Source organism: Sus scrofa, chromosome 18, assembly GCF_054392235.1.
Source record: "Sus scrofa isolate SSC_HxYL_T2T_F1_AM1 chromosome 18, Sscrofa_HxYL_maternal_Yorkshire_Landrace_v2.0, whole genome shotgun sequence".
Taxonomy (NCBI): Eukaryota; Metazoa; Chordata; class Mammalia; order Artiodactyla; family Suidae; genus Sus; species Sus scrofa.
In genome coordinates this window covers 23,943,078-23,965,377 of record NC_139400.1, presented here as the reverse complement: position 1 = coordinate 23,965,377, position 22,300 = coordinate 23,943,078, and the positions used below count along the sequence as shown (strand labels likewise).

Here is a 22,300-nt window from a genome sequence, read left to right as displayed (position 1 = left end):
TACCCACTGGAAAAAGGAGCGAGCAAGCAGGAAGATAAGCCTAGCAGAAAAAGATACTTTCATTATGGCCTTTACATTTATGACCAGCAAGATAATGAAGGAAGGTAATTCTGGAAGCTTTATGTCCATTTTAACGGGCCCTCCAGCACTGAGAAAGATAATAGTCAATGGATGGTGTCCATAAGGATTCCATCTCCTTCTCCCCTGACAGCCATTGACAGGATCATTGTGTATTTGCAACTGCTGTCACTGAAGCATGGAGAAAAAGCCCTGTAAGGCCAGGAGAATGAGGGTGACTTCCCTGCAAGGATCTCTATTGTCATCACTATGGCAATAATAGTTACGATAATTTTCATTCTGCTTTTCTATAGAGTGTCTACTTTGTGGAGCTCAAGGCTATGGGATGTGGGTCACATGAAATCACACTGGCATAAAATCATGCTTCGCAATCTTGCAAGAGTATTTTATAAAACTGCAAAGAGGACTCAGGCAACAAGATCACAATAATTACCAGTGCAGGTCATTGATGAATACAATTACTTATGCGATGCTAACAGCTTTATGGAGGCTTTTAGATAGTGTTAGCTCGGCGGTCGTTCCTTCCCCCACCCCCAATTTGGATTGTTAGACCACTGCCAGTTTTTCTCCCCAAGAATGTGGCTTATCATTTCAGGTTAAAAACGTAAATTAATTGCACATCAGCTCTTGGTCATCGCCTGATAGTTTCTCTTTATTATCCGCAAATAAATCATAAGGACAAGAACCATTCATGCCTTCCATTTCTTTTATGTTCACCGCACTCAGCATAGACAAAAATTCCGGTGTTACTAGCTTTTCGACAGATTTAGAGAGGTCTAACCCTAGCAAGTAGGACTCTGCAGAAAGAGCTTCGTGAATAAAGCAGGATGGGGCGATCACCTGTGATCTCAGGTGGGATGAAAAATCTCTAAAAGGAACCTTGAGGTTGAGAGAAAACAGACAATCGGATGGACCAAAGGGGGTGCAGAGAAAAGGGGTTAAAACGAGAGAGACAAGCATAAAGAAACAAAGCCAGCAACTGAACGGACGAAAAAGAGAAACAGACTACAACAGGTGGACGAAAAGAAAAATAAAGGAAAATCGAGCATCAGCAGTCACAGACTGAAAGCGAGGAGGTGTGGAGGGACGGAGACTACAGCCCCCAAAATCCCTTGCGGCGCCTCCTCCCCAGAGGCCAGTCTCCTAGGCAACCCCAGTAAACAAGATGGCGACCCCCAGGAGAGATCCTCAGGTGCCGAGACTGTCCTCTCTCCAGGGAAGCTTATGCAGTTCACGAACTGGAGTGCAATCGAAACTGTTGTACTCAGAAAAGGCACATCAGGCCTGCTGGTCTTCTTTTCCCATGGGGCAGAAGCCGAAAAATACTTTCCGCAAAGCCTCCTCCTACCTGTTGGAGCAGCTCATTCACCGCTATCTGCAGTCGGAGGTGGACCGAGAATCCGTGGACCAGGACGAGAAGGAGGGCGAGGGCGAGGGTGAAGCGGAATCCGAGACGTCCTCGGAGTCAGAAATGCTGAATTCGGAGGTGTGCCTTCCCCCTACCCCTCATCCCCTCGCTTCCTTCTCCAGAAGTTGGACCTCTCACCAGCCCATGGCTGGCCCCAGTCCTAGGGCTCTTCATCTCCAGGAGCACCTCTCCCTTTCTGTTCCGAGACCCCCCCCACTCCCCTCCCATTTCTGTTACCCAGTTTCATTACCCTTTGACTGAAATACCCAAGTATCTCCTCTGTTTTTCTTTGGCACATTTGATTTCTTAAGAGTCAAGTTATACAACATGGTTACAGAAAAGCATTTGGGAGTTACCTTTTCCAAAATTAAACCTTGACAGTATTGTGAATAGGCAGAATTCAGCACCCTCTGCACCTTTGTCCCCGTGTTTGTGAAATACTCTTCCTCACTTCTAGTCCCTTCATCCTCCTTCCTCTAGGGGGAAAAAAATTACTCTCTGGAAGTAATCTAAGTGCTTCCTCAAAGACCAAGTGACTTGAAAGTTTTATATATTATTTCTGTCAGGGGTATATGATGCCTTATACAAGCAACACACACACACCCATACACTGCTTACTGTGGGAGTATTTTAGGATGTGAGGCGTATTTCCAACATTCCCACCTGTAATGCCCCATTGGCAGCTCGGCCTTTGACATTAATACAAAATCCTTCTTTGCTACAATCCTTCTAAACACCCCGCAATTCCACGCCTTTCTTACACTTATTATCGTCCTGCTCCTTCCTTAGCCCACTTGTCACTTTCCACGGCTCATCACTTCTTTCTTTTGGCTTTCTATGAATTGTTTGTTTTCTTTAAAGAAATAAATTTGCTTTCTTTCCATAAACTCTTAGGTTTTCCTCTTTGTCTTGGCTTCCAGGAAACTTTTTTTTTTCCTTAAGTCAGTGTTTGTCTTAATTTCATAGTTTTTCTTTAGATTAGGTTTTTCTCTCCCCTTCCTCTTCCTTCATAGTATCAATTGTTTCAAGTTCTTTTCAGAAGTAGACATAATACAGAGAAATAGGAGCATCCTCGTTCTGTGATATTCTTCTAGCATCCCTTTTGAGTCATTGGACCTTTTCCTAGTCACCTTTCTTTCCCCCTTGAGGCCAAAAAGATTTCTCTTTGTTATGCCTGTTCTCTTCCACTATCTCCTTTCCTTATTTGTCTGATTTTTTTTTTCTTAGTCTCCTTTCTGTATCTTGTAATGTCTTCTGTTACTCCGATTCTGCCATTAACCACTTAAACTGTGTCCCCACTTTGGGTTTTCTTCTTCTGTCACGTCCTTTGGTTCACTTTTCACGTCTGGCACATTTTTTTCCCACCCTCACCCCCCATTTGGTCTTTCCTCTTCTACCTCCTTCTACATGAGCTATTGAATTACACATCAATTTTGGTTAAAGTGGACCATAGAAATTTATTACTTATTTTGTTTACCTTTTGTTGATCTACTTTGCCATGCTTAAAGGTGACTATTGCAAAACTGTAGCAATGTTTTTACAACTTCAAGATGTTTGTATGGTTTCCACCAGCTTCCAACCCCAGAGGAGTTAACAAATGAATCACCAGTTAACTTTATTATTCCAATTAACGCATGTTCTTTAGCTCTGGGGTTCATTAGGGCGGTTGTTAATCTGTCTTCAGTATGCCATTAACAAACATAGAGGGAGGGGGATGACGTGAACCAGTTAATCCTTTTTGGTTTATAGGCTGCATGTGGAAAATGTTTATTATTTCTTCCATTTATATTCAAAATATTAATATGTATTTTGTGTTCTTACATTCTCACTTAGCTTTTTATAGTGTCTCTACGTTTTGATAAGCTGAAGAAATGGGAAAGTTTTAAGAGGAACCATTTGGGCTTTTATGTTTAGTGATTTATTTTTCATATTTTAGCCTGATTAAGATTTATGATGCTTTGGTGGACACAGTGATAATTTAGTGCGTATCATGCACAGTAGCCTCAATGAACTGGAGGGAGGTAGGGCAGACCAGCTGTTTAGCATATTGCCTTTGGAATCAAAGATTTTCATAGACTTGTGAGATTTTGAGCAAGTTACTCACGCGCCTTCTGTCTCATCTGCAATGTGGGAATTATGATAATACCTACGTCATAGGAGAGTTGTGAAAATTAAATGAGAGCCTATGTGTAAACTACTTAGCACAATATATTATTTACACTGCTACTAATTTAAGTAATAACTTCCCTGTTCTTATCTGCTAACTATAGCCCATTAAGTGATTTCATTAATTTAGGCTTCATTAAACAAACATTCACAAATGATTGCTATATAAGAAGTACTTTTTGACTGTGAAGGGCAGAAGGGGTGTCTGGGCCTGTGATATGTTTCTGCTGCATGAAAACCCCTCTTTGCCAATAACTTGATGTGGGTAAGAACGCCGACTCCCTGGAGAGTTACGAACATCCAATTGAATGGGGAAAGTCCACATTAAAGTTCTTGGCATAGTGTCTGACAAAGAGCAGACTCTCAAAAAAATGAGAAATGTCATCCGTAATAGCACCAGTTGTGATAGAAGATGAACAGATGAACGTGTGCTGGTGGACATACATGGTCCCAGCTCTCAAGGTGAGATAAGAATATGAGTAAATCAAACCAGTCAGCACGTCAAGAGACGTGGATATAAGAGCTGGATTGCAGATGGTGGAAGCCTTGAAGGGACATACACCCTTGTTGGGGTGGGGAGGTGGTGTGTGGGCAGGCAGATGGCAGCTTCTCCTAGTGACCCATGATAGGTGAGATCAGAAAAGGCAATGAGGCAGGGGCCACATGGGGGAGAGCTCTGTGCCACTGTGGGGATTGTGGACTTGACTCTTAAGACATGGGCAACTGCTCTTGTGGCCAAGTGGGATTAGATTAGAGGATGGTAAGCCTGGAGGCAGGTGCACCAGTGAGAAGACTAGCAGTATCTATGGGGGAGGGAGAAGAGTCTGGATTTAGGCAATGGGAATGGAAAGGAAGCTAGAGATAAATACATGTATAAAATATTTAAGATGAGACTATTATTCATTGAACATTGGAAGTCTAGGTTGACTGCTAGGTCTATGGCATGGTGTAGGGGGCTGTGAAGGCCATTAGCCACCGTGAGAAACAGGACAGGTGGAGCTGTGCATTCGGGCGTTGGCTACATGAATCACACGACTGTGGAGAGGGGGCTCAGGGTCGGAGACCTAGGAACCCTTGGCATGGGAGTCTGTGAGATCATCCAGGGAGAGGAGAGAAAGCAGAGGAGGGCCAAGAAAGAAATCTCTGGAGTCGATGCATTTCCGAGGCAGGCAGATGAAGAAGATTCAGGGAAGGAAGCTGGAAAGGACTGGTGAGAGAAGGAAGAGACGGGAGAAGAGCTGGGTGGGAAAGAAGAGTGTCAGCATGAGAATGGGTTCGTTATGCTACTGAGAGTTTGGGTGGGAAGAGGCTTAAAAAATTCTCATTAGGAGCTCCTGTTGTGGCCCAGTGGGTTATGAACCCGACTAGTATCCATGAGGACGTGGGTTTGATCCCGGTCTTTCTCAGTGGGTTAAGGATCTGGCGTTGCCGTGAGCTGTGCTGTAAGTTGCAGACATGGCTTGGATCCCGTTGCTGTGGCTGTGGGGTAGGCCAGCAGCTGCAAATGCAAACCCTTGAAATGGCTTGTGGACTTGTCTGGCATGTGCTTGCATGCTAAAACGATTTTTATCCCAAATGGGCAATGAGCACGGCATAATCTCTGCCTTAGCGCAGTGGTGATCGTGAAGTTGATTCAGGTCTGAGTACATATGGGGCAGATGTAATCAGGGGCCAAGGAGTTGAGAGACACTGAAATTGCCCCTGGGAGACCAAGTAGGGAAAGAAGTATAGTCAGGAGAGAACAGATAGACTCTGAGAAAGGGAAGCATGAACAGACTGGAGATTTTGTAGTGGTCAGAGACCAAGTTCAGTAGGTGCTGGAAAGGTTGAAGGATGGGCAGCTGTGGGATCTGAGAGCAATGGAAGACCGGGGTCTGAGGTTTCTGGGGTGAGCAGTTTAGCACGATGATGAGGTCTAGGACATGCTGGGGGGAGTGAGAGGCTGAAGTTGGTTGGAGATCAATTTTAAGGTGTCTGGTGTTGAGAGAGTAAGGAACACCTGTGTATGCCCATGCTTGGAGTGGTAGGGGTGTTGAGTGGCCCTCCTAAGGATTCTGAAGCCACCTGAGATACGGGTAGGGTTGGTCAAGATCTGAAAATGACCAACGACCAGAAGGGAGAGATCCAACACTAACCAGTGGCGGGAACCTCAAAAGAGGTGTGAGGGGAGGGCCATGGAAGTCTTGACTTGGGGATCTGGGGAAATGCTGACAGCGAGGCCAGTCCCCTTATCAATGGCTGTGTTGAAAAACAGACACCCACCTACTGTATCTTCTTGAACCCAGGAAATGGAGGGGGTGGGCCGGGTGGAAGGTTTTAGAGGGAAGGTAACACTCTGTCACCTCTCTTCTTTCGCAGGCTTTCTATAAAACATTGCAACTTTATTCAGAAAAGTAGATCTCTTTCCCCCACTTGGTGACCAGGCTGCTGGATGTGGATGAGTGAAACATTAAGATGTGGAGTTTCTGGATTCATCAGTTTGTAGTAACAAATGCCATTTATTGGGAACTCTTGCTGTGTTTCGGGCACTGTGCTAAGAGCTTTACGTTGACAATTATTTTTCATTCTCTCCAAAACATTAAGAGAGCGTAATAATGTGTCCTGTTTATAGATGAAAAAATATGAAGCTCAGAGAAAACTTCAGCTCTCAAAATCATATCCAAACTGGCAGATCTGGGGTTTAAACCAAGCCTGACCAGCTGTACAGTATCTCTGTGTGAGTGATACTTGCTTCCTGGGATAGGGGCGATTCAGGAGGAAAGAAACTTTACAATGGCACAACCCTGCATACCTGTGTCCTCAGTACCAGCAGCCCGAGCAGCATCATTGGTTCCTGATTTAATGCAGATGACCTGAGAGAGTATTTTGCTGCCAAGGTCCATAGACCTGTTACATTGATGAGTTATGTGGGTGTCACTGATGTGATTTCTGTATCTTGTGTCCTCATGCTGAGGTTAGTGTTAATGTGCTGGCCACAAATAGCACTAGCCCAGCTTTTCTCTCTTCTGTGTGTCATTACCGGGGAAGGGACATGTTGGACCATCACTGGTCCACGGTGTCTGTAGACCAGGGGCCAACCTCCTTCTAGAGATGAGAATGATCCTTTTAACAGATCTGGTAAATTGCAGGAATCCAGCAATATCAGTCAATACAAAGTGAACTGAGGACCTCTTTTCTCCGGCAAGGATAGGAGGTGTGGGAATGTAATGGCCTTAATTTGATCTAACCATCGTTTTGGGGTGTGGACAAGCAGTCAAGTGTAGTGGCTAGCATTGCCCTGGGGTGAGACCGATTTGGGTTTGTATTCTGGCCCCGTCACATACTAGCTATGCGATTTCAGGCCAGTTAACTTCCGCGAGCCTTACTTTTTTCATTTGTAAAATGGAGCTAGTACCTAACTGAGGGTTGTCAGGAGGTTTAAATTCATGGACCCATTGAGAGCTCTTAGCTCAGTGCCCCAAACAGAAAAGGAATCACACATACCTGTCACCACTAATAATGACATTTCGACCACTGCTGTGTTCATTCCACATTGAATACCTAACTCAAGCAACCACCTGCAAGTTCAGTGGCAAGACATTGACTTGATAGGTATTTTAATCATACATGATACGTGTGGGTCTTCAGTACAGAGTTTTCTTTGGTGCCAGTTAATTTTGGAGGGCTCAGCTCCCAGATATGTAATATGCTAAATAATTTATGGATATGATGAGGTGAATTGTTTCTTTTCTAATGGAAGTCCTTTCTTTGTCCACCTTTCTGATTTTTTTTTTTTTTCAGGGGGAATTTGATGGGGTCCTGAGAGAGGAGGTTGTGGCCGAGAAACTCTACCAACTGGGACGCTCAGGCTCTGGGACTGAGCAGGTCTACCTCAGTCTAAATTTATCAGTAAGTATGACAAGGTCACACCTATGGCCTTGGGCTGGCTGCATCTTGACCCTGGTTGGACCTGATCCATTTTCCCCGGTACTCACAGCTTTTTTGGTGGCTGCCAATCTGACAGTCTTGCATTTGGTGGAGAATAGTGATAAGAGTTTTTTATGTTTGATATCAGCCCCCACCCCCACAAATTCCTTTGTTTTCATTTCCTTCACCGTCTAGTTCTTTCCTCATAAGTAGTCTATTTTATAGTAATCAATGCTTTCCTTCCAAGAGGTTGAATTTGATTCTGTAAAACCAATCAAAAACTCTTTAGAATTTTCTCTCTGATCAGTGCCAGGACTAAAATTTACGTCTGAATCCAAGGGAACAAAGTATTTTGATATTGACTCCCCGGACCCCAAGCAGGTTCAAGAAATAAGGAGCTCTGAGCTAAAGCTCACTTTCCAAAAGATGCAAGAAAAAAAATGCATTGTTATTCTTCAATTTTTGAGATCTTGATGCTAGTCCAGAATCTTGGCTCTAGTTTTATCATAAGGGAAGCTGTAAGGGCAGAATACCCAGGGTATTTCAGCTTCCTTCCTCATTTTTTTCTCTATAGTCCTGGAAAAATAATGTATCTCTTTTTGCTTCCTTGTATTGTAAAACAGTAACTATTCCTTGGAGGTCCCCAGAGTAAATGCAGATAGGTAGGTGAAAAAAGTGCACTGCATTTTTGCTATAGCACCATAATTTGGCTCAAGCATGCCTAATTCATAGCAAGGCTGTTTCATCTTGGATTTGCACTAGTAAACTCTCCAAGAAAGGTTAAGCTCGTTTCACCCCTCCTGGTTCCATGGCATGTCCTTTGAGAACTGTATACCAAGGCCCTAGTCTTTTACTCTCTTCACTTTACGTTTTTTGGATGACTCAGCCAGTCAGGCAGTAACATACACGGAGCCCCCTGGGTGCATTGCGCTCTGTCCAGTAACCAATCCATCCCCACATAAATCTCCTTCAGTTTATAGCCTATTTACGTACATAGTGCTATGCCTTAAAATTGACCTACGAAAAAAGCTCAAGCCTTTAAATCTTATTTTAGCCAGATGGACCCAAGCTTAACTTACTGTGCCACTGACCTGCTTACATTTGAGGTATCACATGTTGAATTCCTTTGTCCTAATAACCGGTCTTACTGAAGACACTTTCTTAGGGTTGGCCAGGCTAGTGATTTTTCCCCCTTACGTCTTACTTACATTATACATGTAATTTTTTTTTACTTCTCTTATTACTTGTGTACCCAGTTTCTCTGCCACCAAAGTCATAGGTTTCCTAAGGGCACAGTATAGCTCCAGTCCATCACTGTAGGCATTTTTCATCACACCAAACACGATGCCTCGTACAGAGTATGCTCTCAGTAATTTCTTTTTTCACCCTTCTAGCGGTCATCATTAAACATTCTTATTCTTGTATTTGAGAAATTGCTTATACTGGCACTTTATTGGTTGGCTTTTTCTGACTCTGGTATTGCCACATAAAGCAGTGACTTGAGGCTTGATTCCGAGGGACCCAGGTCCCCTCTGTGCAGAAGCAAGATTTCATGGAAAGGGCCTCAACAAGGATTCGGGAGGCTTGATGCTTCTGTACCACAAACTTGCCAAGTGACTTTAGGCTATTGACAGAGCTCTCTGGACCGCCCAGTCCTCATCACCACGTTGGGGACAATCTACCCTCTGGATCTCACAGGTTGGTTTGATCCAGTGGGATTATCGTTAGAGAGCTTTGAAAATGGAACCCTGACAAAGTGTGGGCGGTGTTGTTATTAATGATCTCCCTGTTAGGTGTGAGCTCTTTGAACATTTCATTTGAATTCTAAGCATTTGCTTTTTCTTTTCTTCTCCTAGATAAAGGCTGTGGCTTTATTGCTTTTATGCATGTGTGTGTGTGTGTTTTCTTATAAAACGCTGCTCTAGAGGTCTTCATGAACACTGCTTTAATTTGCCTTTTCATGTTGTATTTGTTCTTGCTAACAACACTCATTTTCCAAGCTATTATTTCCTTCAGAGGAATGCATCTGTAGATGGGGTTTATAGTCCGTTTTGAGATCCTCTTGCTAGTAGACTTCAGATTTTATTCTCTCACTTCTCCTATATATACTTTCACAGGAAATTCTGAATTTTCTTTCTACCACATTTTATTTCCAGCGATTTTGAAAAGCCTCAGTACTCACCTAGTGAGGCAACGTTAAAGTCTTTTCCCTTTTATTTTCTCAGGGTCTTGATTTAATTGACATCAGCATCCTCTGTGGATACATTCACCTACAGAAGTTGAATCTTGCAGGAAATAAAATTGAAGGTATGTAATTCTCGTTCTAGTAAATTGATGGATTGCTGAATTATGGCAAAATTTAAGCTTGGCCGAATGTACTATACTGCAGTGCTACCAAACTTGAGCTAAGTGCTGTTGTAGGTCGGTTTACATATTGATCCTCTGTTTTCCATGGGGGAACAAGAAGCGCCTATGACTGATGAGTAAAGAGAAAGGCAGAGCTCAGCAAACAGGCTCTATGATGCAATGACTGAGACACACTCAGTGATATTAAAAAGTATCAGATGGAATGTTTGCTTTGCTTTTTCCTTTTAAGAGATGGATCATTACTTCTTTAATGCTTCCTGAATATTTGATGATTCCCTTTTCTTTCCCTCTCTCAGTTTATTCAGTGTAGATAAATTAATCCCCCTTCCCTTTAATGGATCCTTTTCTTTATTTTGCATTTGCATCTACATCTTAATCCTAGCCAGCTACTTCTGTTCTTATTTGAGCACCAGGGATTCAGAAATTTATTTTTTCCCTTCTCTTCACTGTCTCTGTATAGTTAGTGCATTCTTGAAAGTCTAACTCTGCCATCTGTAGTTTCATATAAGGTATCTCTTGTGATACCCTGCTCTTATTTAATGAAATTCATCACATTTTCTTTAAAGAGTGAATGATCCTTATTTCTAATTTTCTGATCTTATTTGAAATTTCTTTCTTTCTTTTTCTTTTTTTTTTTTTTTCTTTAAGGACTACACCCGAGGTGTATGGTGGTTCCCAGGTTAGGGGTCCAATCAGAGCTGTAGCTGCTGGCCTACACCACAGCTCACGGCAATGCGGGATCCTTAACCCACTGAGTGAGGCCAGGGATTGAACCTGCGTCCTCATGGATACTAGTTGGGTTTGCTTCTGCTGGGCCATGACAGGAACTCCCTTATTTGAAATTTCTGATTTGCTTCTTTCTTCCCTGATAATCTTTCTACTGGCTTCTTTGACTTTTTGGGGGGGATGATTAAGGTTTCTGATAATGTCTTCTCTGACTCATTTTCTGATTTCTTCCTCTTCTGTGACTGTGATAATTAAAATTCATTCTTTTCAATGGTTAATAACATATTAGCATATTTTACTTCTTAAAATGCTACTGTTTTTTGACTTTTTGTTATTTTTTTCTAGTGTCATAAAACTTTTATGGAAAATGAAAAATGTGCACAATTAGGTTTGTAAGGAATGTTCCGGTTCAACAGTTATCTGCCCCGTGGCCCATCTTACTTCATCCCTCTCTCCCCGCCCCCCTTCCCAGGGTTATTTTAAAGCAAATCCCAGGCTTCGTTGTTATCATCGGAAAGACTGTTTAGTGTTATTGGCAGGAGCTTTCCACACACCCACCTCCAAGGCTGGTTTCAGTTACTTGCAGGGAAGGAGAGCTTCAGCAATCTTTAGTGCTCTGCCAAGATGTGACTTCATACCCTTGCCCCTTGAGCAAGCAGTCTCTGGTAGCAAATGAAGCTTTCCTCTTCAGATCTGTCTCCTGTCTCCTTCAATCTTTTAGGGCCACTTTTATTAATTCATCAAGTGTTTAAGAACCTACAGTGGGTAAAGATTATATTAAAAAATTATGAAAGATTATTATGACCTGATAGAGACCAGATTTCAATTCACACCAGAATCGCCTGGAGGGGGCCTGTTAAAACATAGATGCCTGTGCCTCCCCCCCCCTCAGAATTTCTGATGCAGTAGATCTGGGGTGGGACTTGAGGATTTGCATTTCTGATTCGTGCCTGGGGAAGTGGATGCTGCTGGTCCAGGACCACACTTTGAGAACCATGGCTGTAGCCATGAGGACATCCTGCCATCTGGTGGACACAGAGGTCATTACACCAAGTAGGGAGCATCAGAGGCCCAGCAGCCCAGACCTGAATTTTTCCTATCACAGAGCGATTTCGAAGTGTCAGCCATCTACAAAGTGTGAAATGTACTGGCCATCTAAGCAATAGCTACTGTGCCTGCTTCAAGACAGAGCTCCACTGGTTTCTGCCCACAGAAAGATCAGCTCCAAGGGGTGTGGAGGGAAGTTAAGAGGGTCGAGACCACCACTGATGGACAGCTGAGCTTAGATCAGACAGACAGGCACAACCTGCAAAGCTATTACAGTTTCTCTGTAGAGTGTTCTCTCGCAGGCAAGCTTTCTGGATTTGTTCATGAATTCCCACCAAGGTGTTAATGGTTCAGTGCATGGTCCCTCCTAGAACAGTTTCGTTAAGAAGACAGGCTCAAGGAGGCTGATCTTTCTGTGGGCAGGTAGGTGCTGCACCGTGGCACCTGCCTGCTCCAGGCAGGGCCCCAGTGCTCAGCTGTGCTTCCTTCTTCTGTTCTGGGTGTGTCTTTGTCCCCTGGTGAAAGGTAGAAGCACTTTGACGGGCTCCTCTCTCCTGCCAGAGGCCCTCTTCTGAGGGGTTGTGTGATGGAGAAGGAAAAGGCGGTGGAGAAGCAAGTTGCTGGTAGAGGTGGGGCTGTAAACCCCCACCAAGTGATTCTTCTTGGCCCTTTCCCCGAGTCTCCTGCTGGCCCAAAGTCCACCCTCTGTAGAGCGGCAGAGAAAGGCAGCTCGGTGCTTCACTGTTTTATGTGGTATATGTAAATGCATTAGCATTGAGTGTTAGCCTAATAGTCTTTTACTTAGTATTCTGGGTTCAGAATATTGGCTTGGGAGAACTGCAGAACTCAGATACGTATTTTTGTGTGTTTGGGGAGGTGGGGGGTGGGAGGCGTCCCCTTGTCTGTTACCCCCTAAAGCCTATGCTGTCTTTTAAATCAGGCAGCCTTGGCCATGGTTTTGAACCAGTCCAGAGTCAAAGTAAACCAAAGGCAATCATTTAAATCCTTCCCAATAATGAATGAGATTTAAGATTGAGTCCATCTAAAACAAAATTTAATTTATACCAAAGAGCTAATGGTGGCATTTTCAGTCTTTCTGAAAAGACCTAATTCAATTATTTAGGGGTAATTATCCAGGGGATTATCTAAGGCTTCAGTTCCTTCAAGGCTGGCATTGACTGTTAGCAGCTCAAGGCGAGGGAGCTGGGACAGGGGGGAGCCCTCGGTCACTTCTCTCCCAGCTCTGCTGCGAGAGGGGGATGGGAGGGGTGGGGAGGCCTCGGGGAAGAGGGTTAAATTATGGGCTCATGGTGCGTTTTCCACTCGGTGGGTGTGTGTGTTTTGCATAATCCTATTTTCATTCATCACTCATCTGGAATAATTAAGATGTGCTCGCAACTGGCATAATTAAAAAATGTTCTGATATAATGTATGCTGTTTTTAATGACTTTGTCTAATTTTTGTTTTATTGGCTTCCCTTATTCTGTATTCCTGTCCCACCCCGCCCCTCCCAGATTTGTCTTGTGTGAGCTGTATGCCTTATCTTCTAGAACTTAATGCGTCTCAGAATAAACTGACTGCATTCTTCAATTTCAAGCCACCCAAAAATCTCAAGGTAGACTTTATTAATACACTAATTACATATGTTAACTGGTTTGCAAAGTCCATTAATCACAACAGCGCGAAAAGAGCATTGAGAGAGAATACGTTGTGGGAGTAAATAGTGGGTGTCTGAAATGCAGTTAAAGGAGGAGGAGTTGTGTGTTATAATTTTAGGAAAGGAGATGGGCTGTCAAGAGGTCATCTTTTGCTGAAACCTAGTGTTCAAAAACCGAAGAACTAACTTTCTTTTCTCTCTCCTTCATTTAAATACTAGTTATTGTTTGTCTATTTTTATTATGGCAGAAGAGTTTTATACCAGAAAAGTCGGTAAAAAAAATTTCCTAGGGGCTTAACTTTTGCCTTCCTTATAATAAGATCCAACCTCTACTTTTGTTTAGAAAGCACTGATTTCAGGTGTTCGTTCTTGCTTTTCTGCACCTGCTTTTGCATTTCGGGGAAGGGTGGCTGAGCAGCTTGCTCTGTAGCAGGGTGTTGTGTCTCCTGCTTTAACATGCATGGAGATCACGTGACGCTCTTGGGAAAATCAGGTTCTGACCCAGTAGGTCTAGACTGGGGCTGAGACGGTGCTTGCTTGCTTGCTTGCTTTTTGTCCTTTTGACTTTTTAGGGCCATACCTGCAGCATATGGAGGTTCCCAGGCTAGGGGTCCCATTGGAACTGTAGCCGCTGGCCTACACCACAGCTACAGCAATGCAGGATCCAAACTCCATCTGTGACCTACACCACAGCTCACAGCAATGCCGGATCCTTAACCCACTGAGCAAGGCCAGGGATCAAACCTGTGTCTTCATGGATGCTAGTCGGGTTCACTAACTGCTGAGCCATGACGGGAACTCCGAGACTGTGCTTTCTAGCAGCCTTCTAGGTGAGCCATCGCTGCTGGTCCATGGACCGCACTTAAGCAGAGAGGTCGTAGACTAATGGTGCCCCCAAGTTTTTGCACATTGCAGTCCACCTGGGGAATTTTAAAGACTGCTGATGTCTGGATCCTGCTCCAGAGGTTCTGACTCAAAGGGTCCAAGATAAGGCCCGGGTGTGGGAAATTTTAAAAGGCCCCACCCGGGTGGCTCTAATGTGCTGGCAGATTTGGGAACCATTGCCACAGGCAGGGCTGGTCCTGAAGCCCATGGCTGAGGCCCAAAGCCCATTCTCCTGTAAGCTAGGCTTGTGTACAGTGTCCCACCCTCTTGAGACGCTCTGCTGGTGTTCCATTTGCTATCTCTGTGCCTGGTGCCACCAACCAGGGAAAGCATACTTTTCCCAGAGAGCAGGAGCTCGCACGTGCCCCTTTTCGCATTTCCTGCCATGATTTTGCTCTTAGTTTGAGAAGAAAGTTCATTCGGTCGACGGGCGCTTCTTACAGGCTCATAACCCCTTTAAGGTCTCTCAACAAACCCAATCTCATCAGAGCGTGTAGGGCATAGTCGTGGCATATGGTCCTGACAGTGTGTAGGCAGGTATCAAGAACGCACAGAAGCTGTGACCTGAGGATGAAAGGTGTGGATGAAAAAAATGTCAGTTGTGAGTGAGTCTAGGTAACTACACGTTTATTTCTAGCCCATCATTATTATATAGAAGAAAATGACTACGAGACTATTCCATCTGCCAAAGTGACTTCTGAATTCAGTCATGTGATGCCTTTAAAAGTTGCCATTTGTATATGCGTCATATTCTGTCCTTTTTTTGTTTGTTTGTTTGTTTTTTACTAACAACACTTTGTTGGCACATTTCTGTCCCCTCCCTTGGTTTGTACACTCGTGTTTTACTGACTGTGGAGTCCCTGTTGCTCTGCTACAGTCAACTTGCCCCATTTTCTACTCTTAGCACTTGAGGTGTTTTCAAAAAAAAGGTGGTTTTTTTTTTGGCTTGTTTTTTGTTTTTTTTAGTATTCAGTATTTAAAATTTGTAGTGAAGTAGTATTTAACACGTTGATAAAATAATCTTAGCGCGTTTTGGGGGGTGGAATCACTGTTTTAAAAGGCACAAGATGATAAAAATTGTACATATTACATAATTGCTTGATGGTTTTCCAGGAAATAATTTCAGTGTGCCCAGCAAGTTATCCATGCAGTGTTTTGTTTTTTGTTTTTTGGGTTTTTTTTTTTTTTTGTCTTTTGTCCTTTTAGGGCCACACCCGCAGCATATGGAGGTTCCCAGGCAAGGGGTCAAATCGGAGTTGTAGCCACCAGCCTACGCCAGAGCCACAGCAACTCAGGATCCAAGCCGCGTCTGCAGCCTACACCACAGCTCGCGGCAACGCTGGATCCTTAACCCACTGAGCAAGGCCATGGATCGAACCTGCAACCTCATGGTTCCTATTCAGATTCATTTCTGCTGTGCCATGACGGGAACGCCTCCATGCATTGTTTAAAAAAAATTTTTTTTAAATCTTTGGCTGGTAAGTGAGTAAATCAATTTACTTACTGTTGTTTTTCTTTGGTCTATTGCTGAAAATGCTTTCCTAAAATAGTCAATTTTGAGAAAAGGTGCAGAGGGCCAGAGGAATGGCCTGAGGGGTGACTAGAAAGACCTTTTTCTGGTCTTTAGGGGGTGACACAGGAGAGTAAATTGAGATCGCAACAGAGAAGGCGGAGACTCCAGAAGCAGGACACACTTAGAAACTAAGTGAACACAGGCTCCCAGGCATCAGAGAAAATGAAGACGTGGTGCTAAGGGTGACACCGAGGTGACTTCTGAAGGAAGCCCAAGAAGGTTCACCATACATGCTGCACATGAAGAGACTGGCTGTCGAAACAGATCTCGTCTCTGGCGTGGGGGTGTCTGAGCTGGCTTCGGGGAGGGTCTCCTCCTCAGGGCCCCTCAAAGTCGGCAGACAAGGTCCCAGCCAGGAAAGGAGTCAGCACGGGGAGGGGAGTTAGCTGCCCGCTAGTCAGAAAGCGCATCCCTCTTGTGCAGGTAATTGAGTGGTTACGATGAACGAGACATAGAGTGTAACGGACGGCTCTCCTTCTCTCATCAGAAAGTGGATTTTTCCTACAACCAGATTTCTGAAATGTGTGACTTGTCAGCATACCAGACTCTGACGAAGCTGATTTTGGACAGTATCCTTTGCATGAGTGAAGGGAAAATGTGATTCCTAGCCCATTAATACGTGGAAGAGTGCCAGATATGCCAGCTGCTAGAGATGTGTGACTCGTTTAAATGGTGACGAATTGATAATCACAGAATGGAGAAAGGTCGTTTGCTCACCGTGGAGTGAGTTTGTAAATCACAGTTTGCCAAGAACATCTTAAAAACTAAGTAAGACAGTCATTCTGATCGATGAAAGCTTATTTTTAATTGCAGAACCAGATAAGACGTTCCATTTTTTCTTGACCCCTTTCTTCAAATCTACTTAAACTGATGCCATATTTTATACATACTCAGTATCTGAAAAGCCACATATGGCCCAAATGAGTGGTTATTTATTTTACGAAAGAATTCCTACTAAGCTCCCTTCCAATAGCAAGCTTCTCTAGTGTGTTTCAAATGGTGCTTGCATTAAAATAAAAAGTCCAACCAACACCATTCGATGTGCAGCCAACTTCGGGAACATCTCTAATGCATGAGCGGGGCTTCCGTGCAGACAGAGCACCTGCTTTAAAGTGGGCACACCTCAGTGTCCAGAGCCAAAGGGGTTCACTGGGGATCTGTGAGTTTAATGAGCTCGAGTCTCTTCTTTACGCCAGAGACCGATGTTCTTCACGTGATCAGGGAGCAGCACCTTCTCTTCCTCCGTAAGCATCTTTCTACCCACCTGAGGATTTCTCAGGGCAGAGTGGAGAATGAATTGATTGCCCTCGGGTGCCTCGTTCCAGGGATGTGGCAGCAGCTAGAACACACGACACTTGTAATAAGGATGGGCTGTGGGGAGAGCAGAAGGTACGTTTTCGTAAAGACATGTTTTGTAGGAAAAAAAAATGTGATGAAAAGCTTAAAGCATAGCATCCCTCTGTTTGGAACTTGCGTGTGAAACTGAATGGTTTGTGGCCATTGAGATGGTGCTCTTGAAACGAGCGAGTTTTCCTGAATGTAGCTTGATGAGGAAATGAACAAACCAAAATGTTTTGAGGACAAACTGAAAGTAATACCCATTAGCAGCACCTCCAGATCACCTTCGCTTTATGCGTGACTGCCGTACATGTTGCATTTGCAAAGGGCTAAGAGTCTGACAGCTGAGCAGCTGTCTGGCTCAGAGATCTACTCCTCTCAGGCCATCTAGAAGGATGCTGCTCAAGGACCACAGCAGCGTCAGCATGGGCTGGAGCTTCCTAGACATTAGCAGACTTTTAGATGCTACCTCAGATTTCTGAAAACTGAATCTGCATTTTTAACAAGACCTCCCAGCTGATGTGAGTGCATTTTAAAAGTCGAAAAATCAACTGGTCTAGGAATCAGCTGCCCCGTAAACTCCAACTAACCAGAAGGGATTGCCTGTCCAGGGTACCCTGGATCAGGATGGTGACATGACAGTCTGGAGTTCTGTCTCCCAGAAAACAGTCCTCTATGTCCAGCATGCAATTGCCAGAGAAAGCAACTCCACAGTATTTTGAACTCAAAACATAAGATGTACTTTGAAACACTTCTATCATGAAAGTCTTAATTTCGATATAAATTTATCTTTCCACGGAGAAAACTGAACCATTATGACGTTGCAAGTGGCAGTGGCAGAAGGAATCAGGTTTGTTTATTTGTTTGTGTTAAACTTGACTTTGGGTACAGCAATTAAGTCTCGTCTCCAAAATATAAAAAGCTGTAATTAATACATCAGAACCAATTGAGATTCAAACATGGACACATAATTAGAATGTAACCTGGCACCAGTCCTCACCTCTGTTTTTAGTGTTTTGGTCTATGGTTGTTCAGCAGTTAGTTGTGCTTTTGGTGTTTTTAGGAGAGGAGGCGAGAACTCCGCCATCGTCTCCAGCTTTTCACTTGTTTTTAAAAATGCAGAGACAAGTAGCTGGAACACACTGCTGTTCACACACTGCTTCTTAGTGGTTTCATGAAACTTCGTAACAGAGTATTAAAGTTCTAAAGGGGAATATAGACCATGTTCCTGAATATGAAGATGGGAGGAGATGAGTAAAAAGAATGTTAGGGAAAATGAATCAGAAAGGCTAGTAAACATAGCCGACCTTATTTGTGTTCAGAGAACTGCAACTCAAGACCATGAGACACCACATCCCATCCATGCAACTGGCAGGACGTAGGAAGTCCCGGAGGACCGAGTATCAGGGAATACTTCAGAGGATCTCTGTGTTTCTTCCTTGAGGGTATGAAATGAGTTCAAGCACTTTGGAAAATGGTTTTGTACTGTCTTGTAAGATTGAACACCCACAGTTTTCTATGACATCGCCCTTTCATTCCCATATGTGGGAAGTTTAGCCTACGTGTATCTGGAGGCTTGTATAAGCATGCTCATAGCAACTTTTTTTTTTTTTTTTTTTTTTTTTTTTTTGCTTGTAATAGCACAAAATGGACATGGCCCAAATGTCCCTTGATAAGAGAAAGCATAAATAAATTCCGTTATACGGATATGGTAGCCTTACCACGCAACAGTGAAAATGAATGAAATATATCCCCATGCACCAATAAAGTTGACTGTTAATAAAACCAAATATAATTTGGGTGTGAAACCAAAGGGGAAGGGAAGCAGAAATAGACAGTTCAGCATAGGAGTTCTCTCCGAGGGAGACGTTGGGCTGTGACAGGAGAGGTGTGCCCAGGGAGATTTTAATTATCGTTAGGGTTCTACTTCTTGGGCTGGGGGAGGTAGTAGTTTCAAGAGTATTCATTACATTTTTAAAAGTAAATGAAATTAACAGGCCACGTGTGGCCAGTGCTGTGCTATTAAAATGGGTTTTTTTGTGTGTATATTTTTTGTTTTTTTGTTTTTTGTTGTTGTTGTGGTTGGTTTTTTTGCTTTTTAGGGCCATGTCTGCAGCACATGGAGGCTCCCAGGGGTCAAATCGGAGCTACAGCTGCCGGTCTGCACCACAGCCACAGCCACAGCCACGCCAGATCTGAGCCGCATCTGCGACCCACACCACAGCTCACGACAGTGCCAGATCCCCAACCCACAGGGTTGCCAGGGATCTAACCCAAAACCCTATGGCTCCTAGTTGGATTCATTTCTGCTGTGCCATGATGGGAACTCCTTAAAATGTTTTTTAATTTGAAAATTAAAAACTAATTTCCATGAAAACAAGTATTTACCAAACATCTAACTTTGGCTCTGTCAGAGTTGCCTGGAGGGCTTGTTAAAACATCTGCTGCTGGTCCCCACCCTCCTGAGCTTGGGGTTAAGTAGGTCTGGGGTAGTACCTGAGAATTTGCATATCTAACAAGTTCCTAGGCATGCCAATATTGCTTATCTGAGATTCACCGCTCTAAGCTAATTAGTCCTCTCTGGGCCACTCCTGCAGGATAAGGAGGTTCCCATACCAGGGGTCAAATCAGGCCAGGGATGGAGCCCGCATTCTCATGAATGCTAGCTGGGTTCTATTCTGCTGTGTCACAATGGGAACTCCCCCCCCCTTTCCTGAATGTCCTGCTTTTCTTATCTGATGCCATTCCATCTGTCCTTTTTAAATTGCTTTAGAAACTTGGCTGTTATCTTTTTAAAACTTTTTACATTTGTTTGAGCTTTCTTTAGTGGGTATATGTATTTTCTATTGAAGGGGGGAAAAGTGCACTTTTGTTTAAAATCAAAGTAAATAAAAGCATAATTATCAATAATAAAAGTAGTTACTTAAGGAGTTCTCATCGTGGCTCAGTGGTAATGAACCCGCCTAGTATCCATGAGAATGTGGGTTTAATCACTGGCCTCGCTCAGTGCATTAAGGATCCAACGTTGCCCTGACCTGTGGTGTAGATCACAGAAGGGGCTTGGATCCTGAGTTGCTGTGACTGTGGTATAGGCCAGCAGCTGCACCTCCAATTCCATATGTTGCAGGTACGGCCCTAAAAAGATTAAGGAAATAAAAGGGTAGTTATTTAAAATAGAAACAAATCAGTTAATCAAGCTAGTAATTCTGACAATGTGATTATCATAGATTCTATTAATACCTCAGAATAAATCATTAACTAGTTTATGTTACATCATTTTGTCCTTGTATATGGGCAACTAATGATTAACAGATAATCAAAAGATGATAAACTTTGCCAAGGACAAGCGCATTTATTTAGACTTAAGAAAGGAAGGAGTTTATTCTTTACTTGCAAATATTGACGGATTGTTCATTGGAATTTATTCTGTATGAAGAATCATGAAATTTAAAGAAAGTGGTTCGTAGAATTTTAAAAATCCAGACAGGATTTTAGGGGTCATCTGGTATTATTATTTCGTGGAAAAGAAGCTGGAGACCCAGGAAGGTTCAGGAACATGTCAGAAATTATTTGGTAAATGGTTGAACTGACCCTCATCTTTAGAATTCCATTGTTTTTTCCAAGTTGCAATTCCATGAATAATGACTCCTTTTACCACGTAGCCCCTTAGAATGCATGCATGTTTCCTCTCTAAAGAGACTCACTCGTGTAGTGAGGAGCTTTTTTCCCTGGTGAGGTGATGTAGATCTTTCAGGATTGGCTTTGATTAAAGCCATCATTGTGGCTCTTTCCAGTAAGAGAATTGTGATGGATTTCCCACTTATTTTTTAGTAACTGTTTTTTATCCACCCAGCCCATATTTTATGATTGTAGACAAATGAATAAGAGCCAATACTGAATTAGTGAATAATTCATGTCAGGCCCTGTGAACTGCTGACAGCATCGCCAACATGTAAAAATATATTGTTGGGCTTTTCCCTGGCTGTAAAGTTACGCTTTTGTGCCTTTGGGTTTCTTTACTCAGTGTCCACGAGGCTCTAACCTTCCACTGTGAAAGATTTATTCACAGAATCATAAAACTTGAGAGCTGGAATGCAGTAGGATGATTTTGAGTTCTTTGAATCTCTCCTGATAGGGGCCTTTTAAAATTAAAATATTCCGAAGAGGATTAACCCCGTAAGCTAATTTGTTGGAAAAGTTGAGTGTCTTATCTGATTATATTCTTCATATCAGAAAGTTCCAAGACCTATGAAAAAAACACGAAAGAATCATTTTTCAGAGGAAGGGCATGTCCTCGTTCAGGAAGCTTCTTAAGAAGATGGGAGATTGGAGAGAAAAAGGTATTCCTGAACTCAGAGCTCTGGACGGACCTGTCCTGCATATTGGCCACCGTCATTGCCGGTCACATGATGCCATATGAAGTGACTCTGGGAGTAACCGGGGGAAGAGCTCTTAAAGAACACTGTTAAAAACATTCTTTACTTAAGAACCTACTTGCGCTGACCCTTGAATAATGATGGGGAATAGGGGACTGACCCCAGAGCAGTCAAATACCACTGTCACGCATAACCCTACAGTGAGCCTTTTGTATCCACAGTTTTCCGCATGGCGTGTTGCATGCATGATGTATTCTGCATCAGCAGATTCAACCGACCTACAGTGTGCCACTGTAGCTGGTAAAAAAAAAAAAAAAAAAAAAAAAAATCTTATAAGCGGACCCGTACAGTTCAAACCCGTGTTTTTCAAGGGTCCACTATAATTTATAATACCTGAAATTCCTTGACATTGAAAGGGAAGCAAAGAGTTGGGAAACAGGCGATTTTTGTGAAATGAACACATCTCTCAGCAGAGCTGTTCAGCCACTTCCTGATCCTTTGCCTCAGGGCTGTGGGTGACAGCAGTGGCAGCTGCAGAGGCCACGGCCATGGTCGTAGCCACGACTGCGGGGAGGCATCTATATTCTTCCTCGTTTTGGCCGTTGCAATATTAATTTCAGAAAACATGACTTGCCCTGCTAGTCAGTGCTAGAGAGTAAGCCAGATGCACCAAGGGAACTGTCTCTAGTGTCTTGAAAAATTACTGTATTCACAGTAAACAGTCTTTCCTTTTCTCTTCCCAGGATCTCTTGACAGTTTCTGGATTCCATGTT

General features: G+C 43.3%; 1 protein-coding gene across 18 annotated transcripts in view; it reads left to right on the top strand.

The window, feature by feature from the left end:
* The window catches only part of LRGUK (leucine rich repeats and guanylate kinase domain containing), a 173,714-nt gene that overhangs the window by 18,454 nt on the left and 132,960 nt on the right, over positions 1–22,300 (top strand). For 16 of the 18 annotated variants that reach the window (XR_014833783.1, XR_014833781.1, XR_014833779.1 and 13 more), the window contains exons 1-5: positions 1,241–1,564; positions 7,433–7,540; positions 9,784–9,865; positions 13,213–13,313; positions 16,301–16,382. Coding sequence is in view for 8 of the 18 variants with exons in the window: in XM_085005424.1 (XP_084861550.1) it covers positions 1,244–1,564; positions 7,433–7,540; positions 9,784–9,865; positions 13,213–13,313; positions 16,301–16,382 (694 nt within the window). In the remaining 10 variants the exon portion in view is untranslated. Of the gene's footprint in view, positions 1–1,240; positions 1,565–7,432; positions 7,541–9,783; positions 9,866–13,212; positions 13,314–16,300; positions 16,383–22,300 lie in introns of those variants that run through there. The other 2 variants (XR_014833784.1, XM_085005428.1) reach the window with 1 other exon arrangement.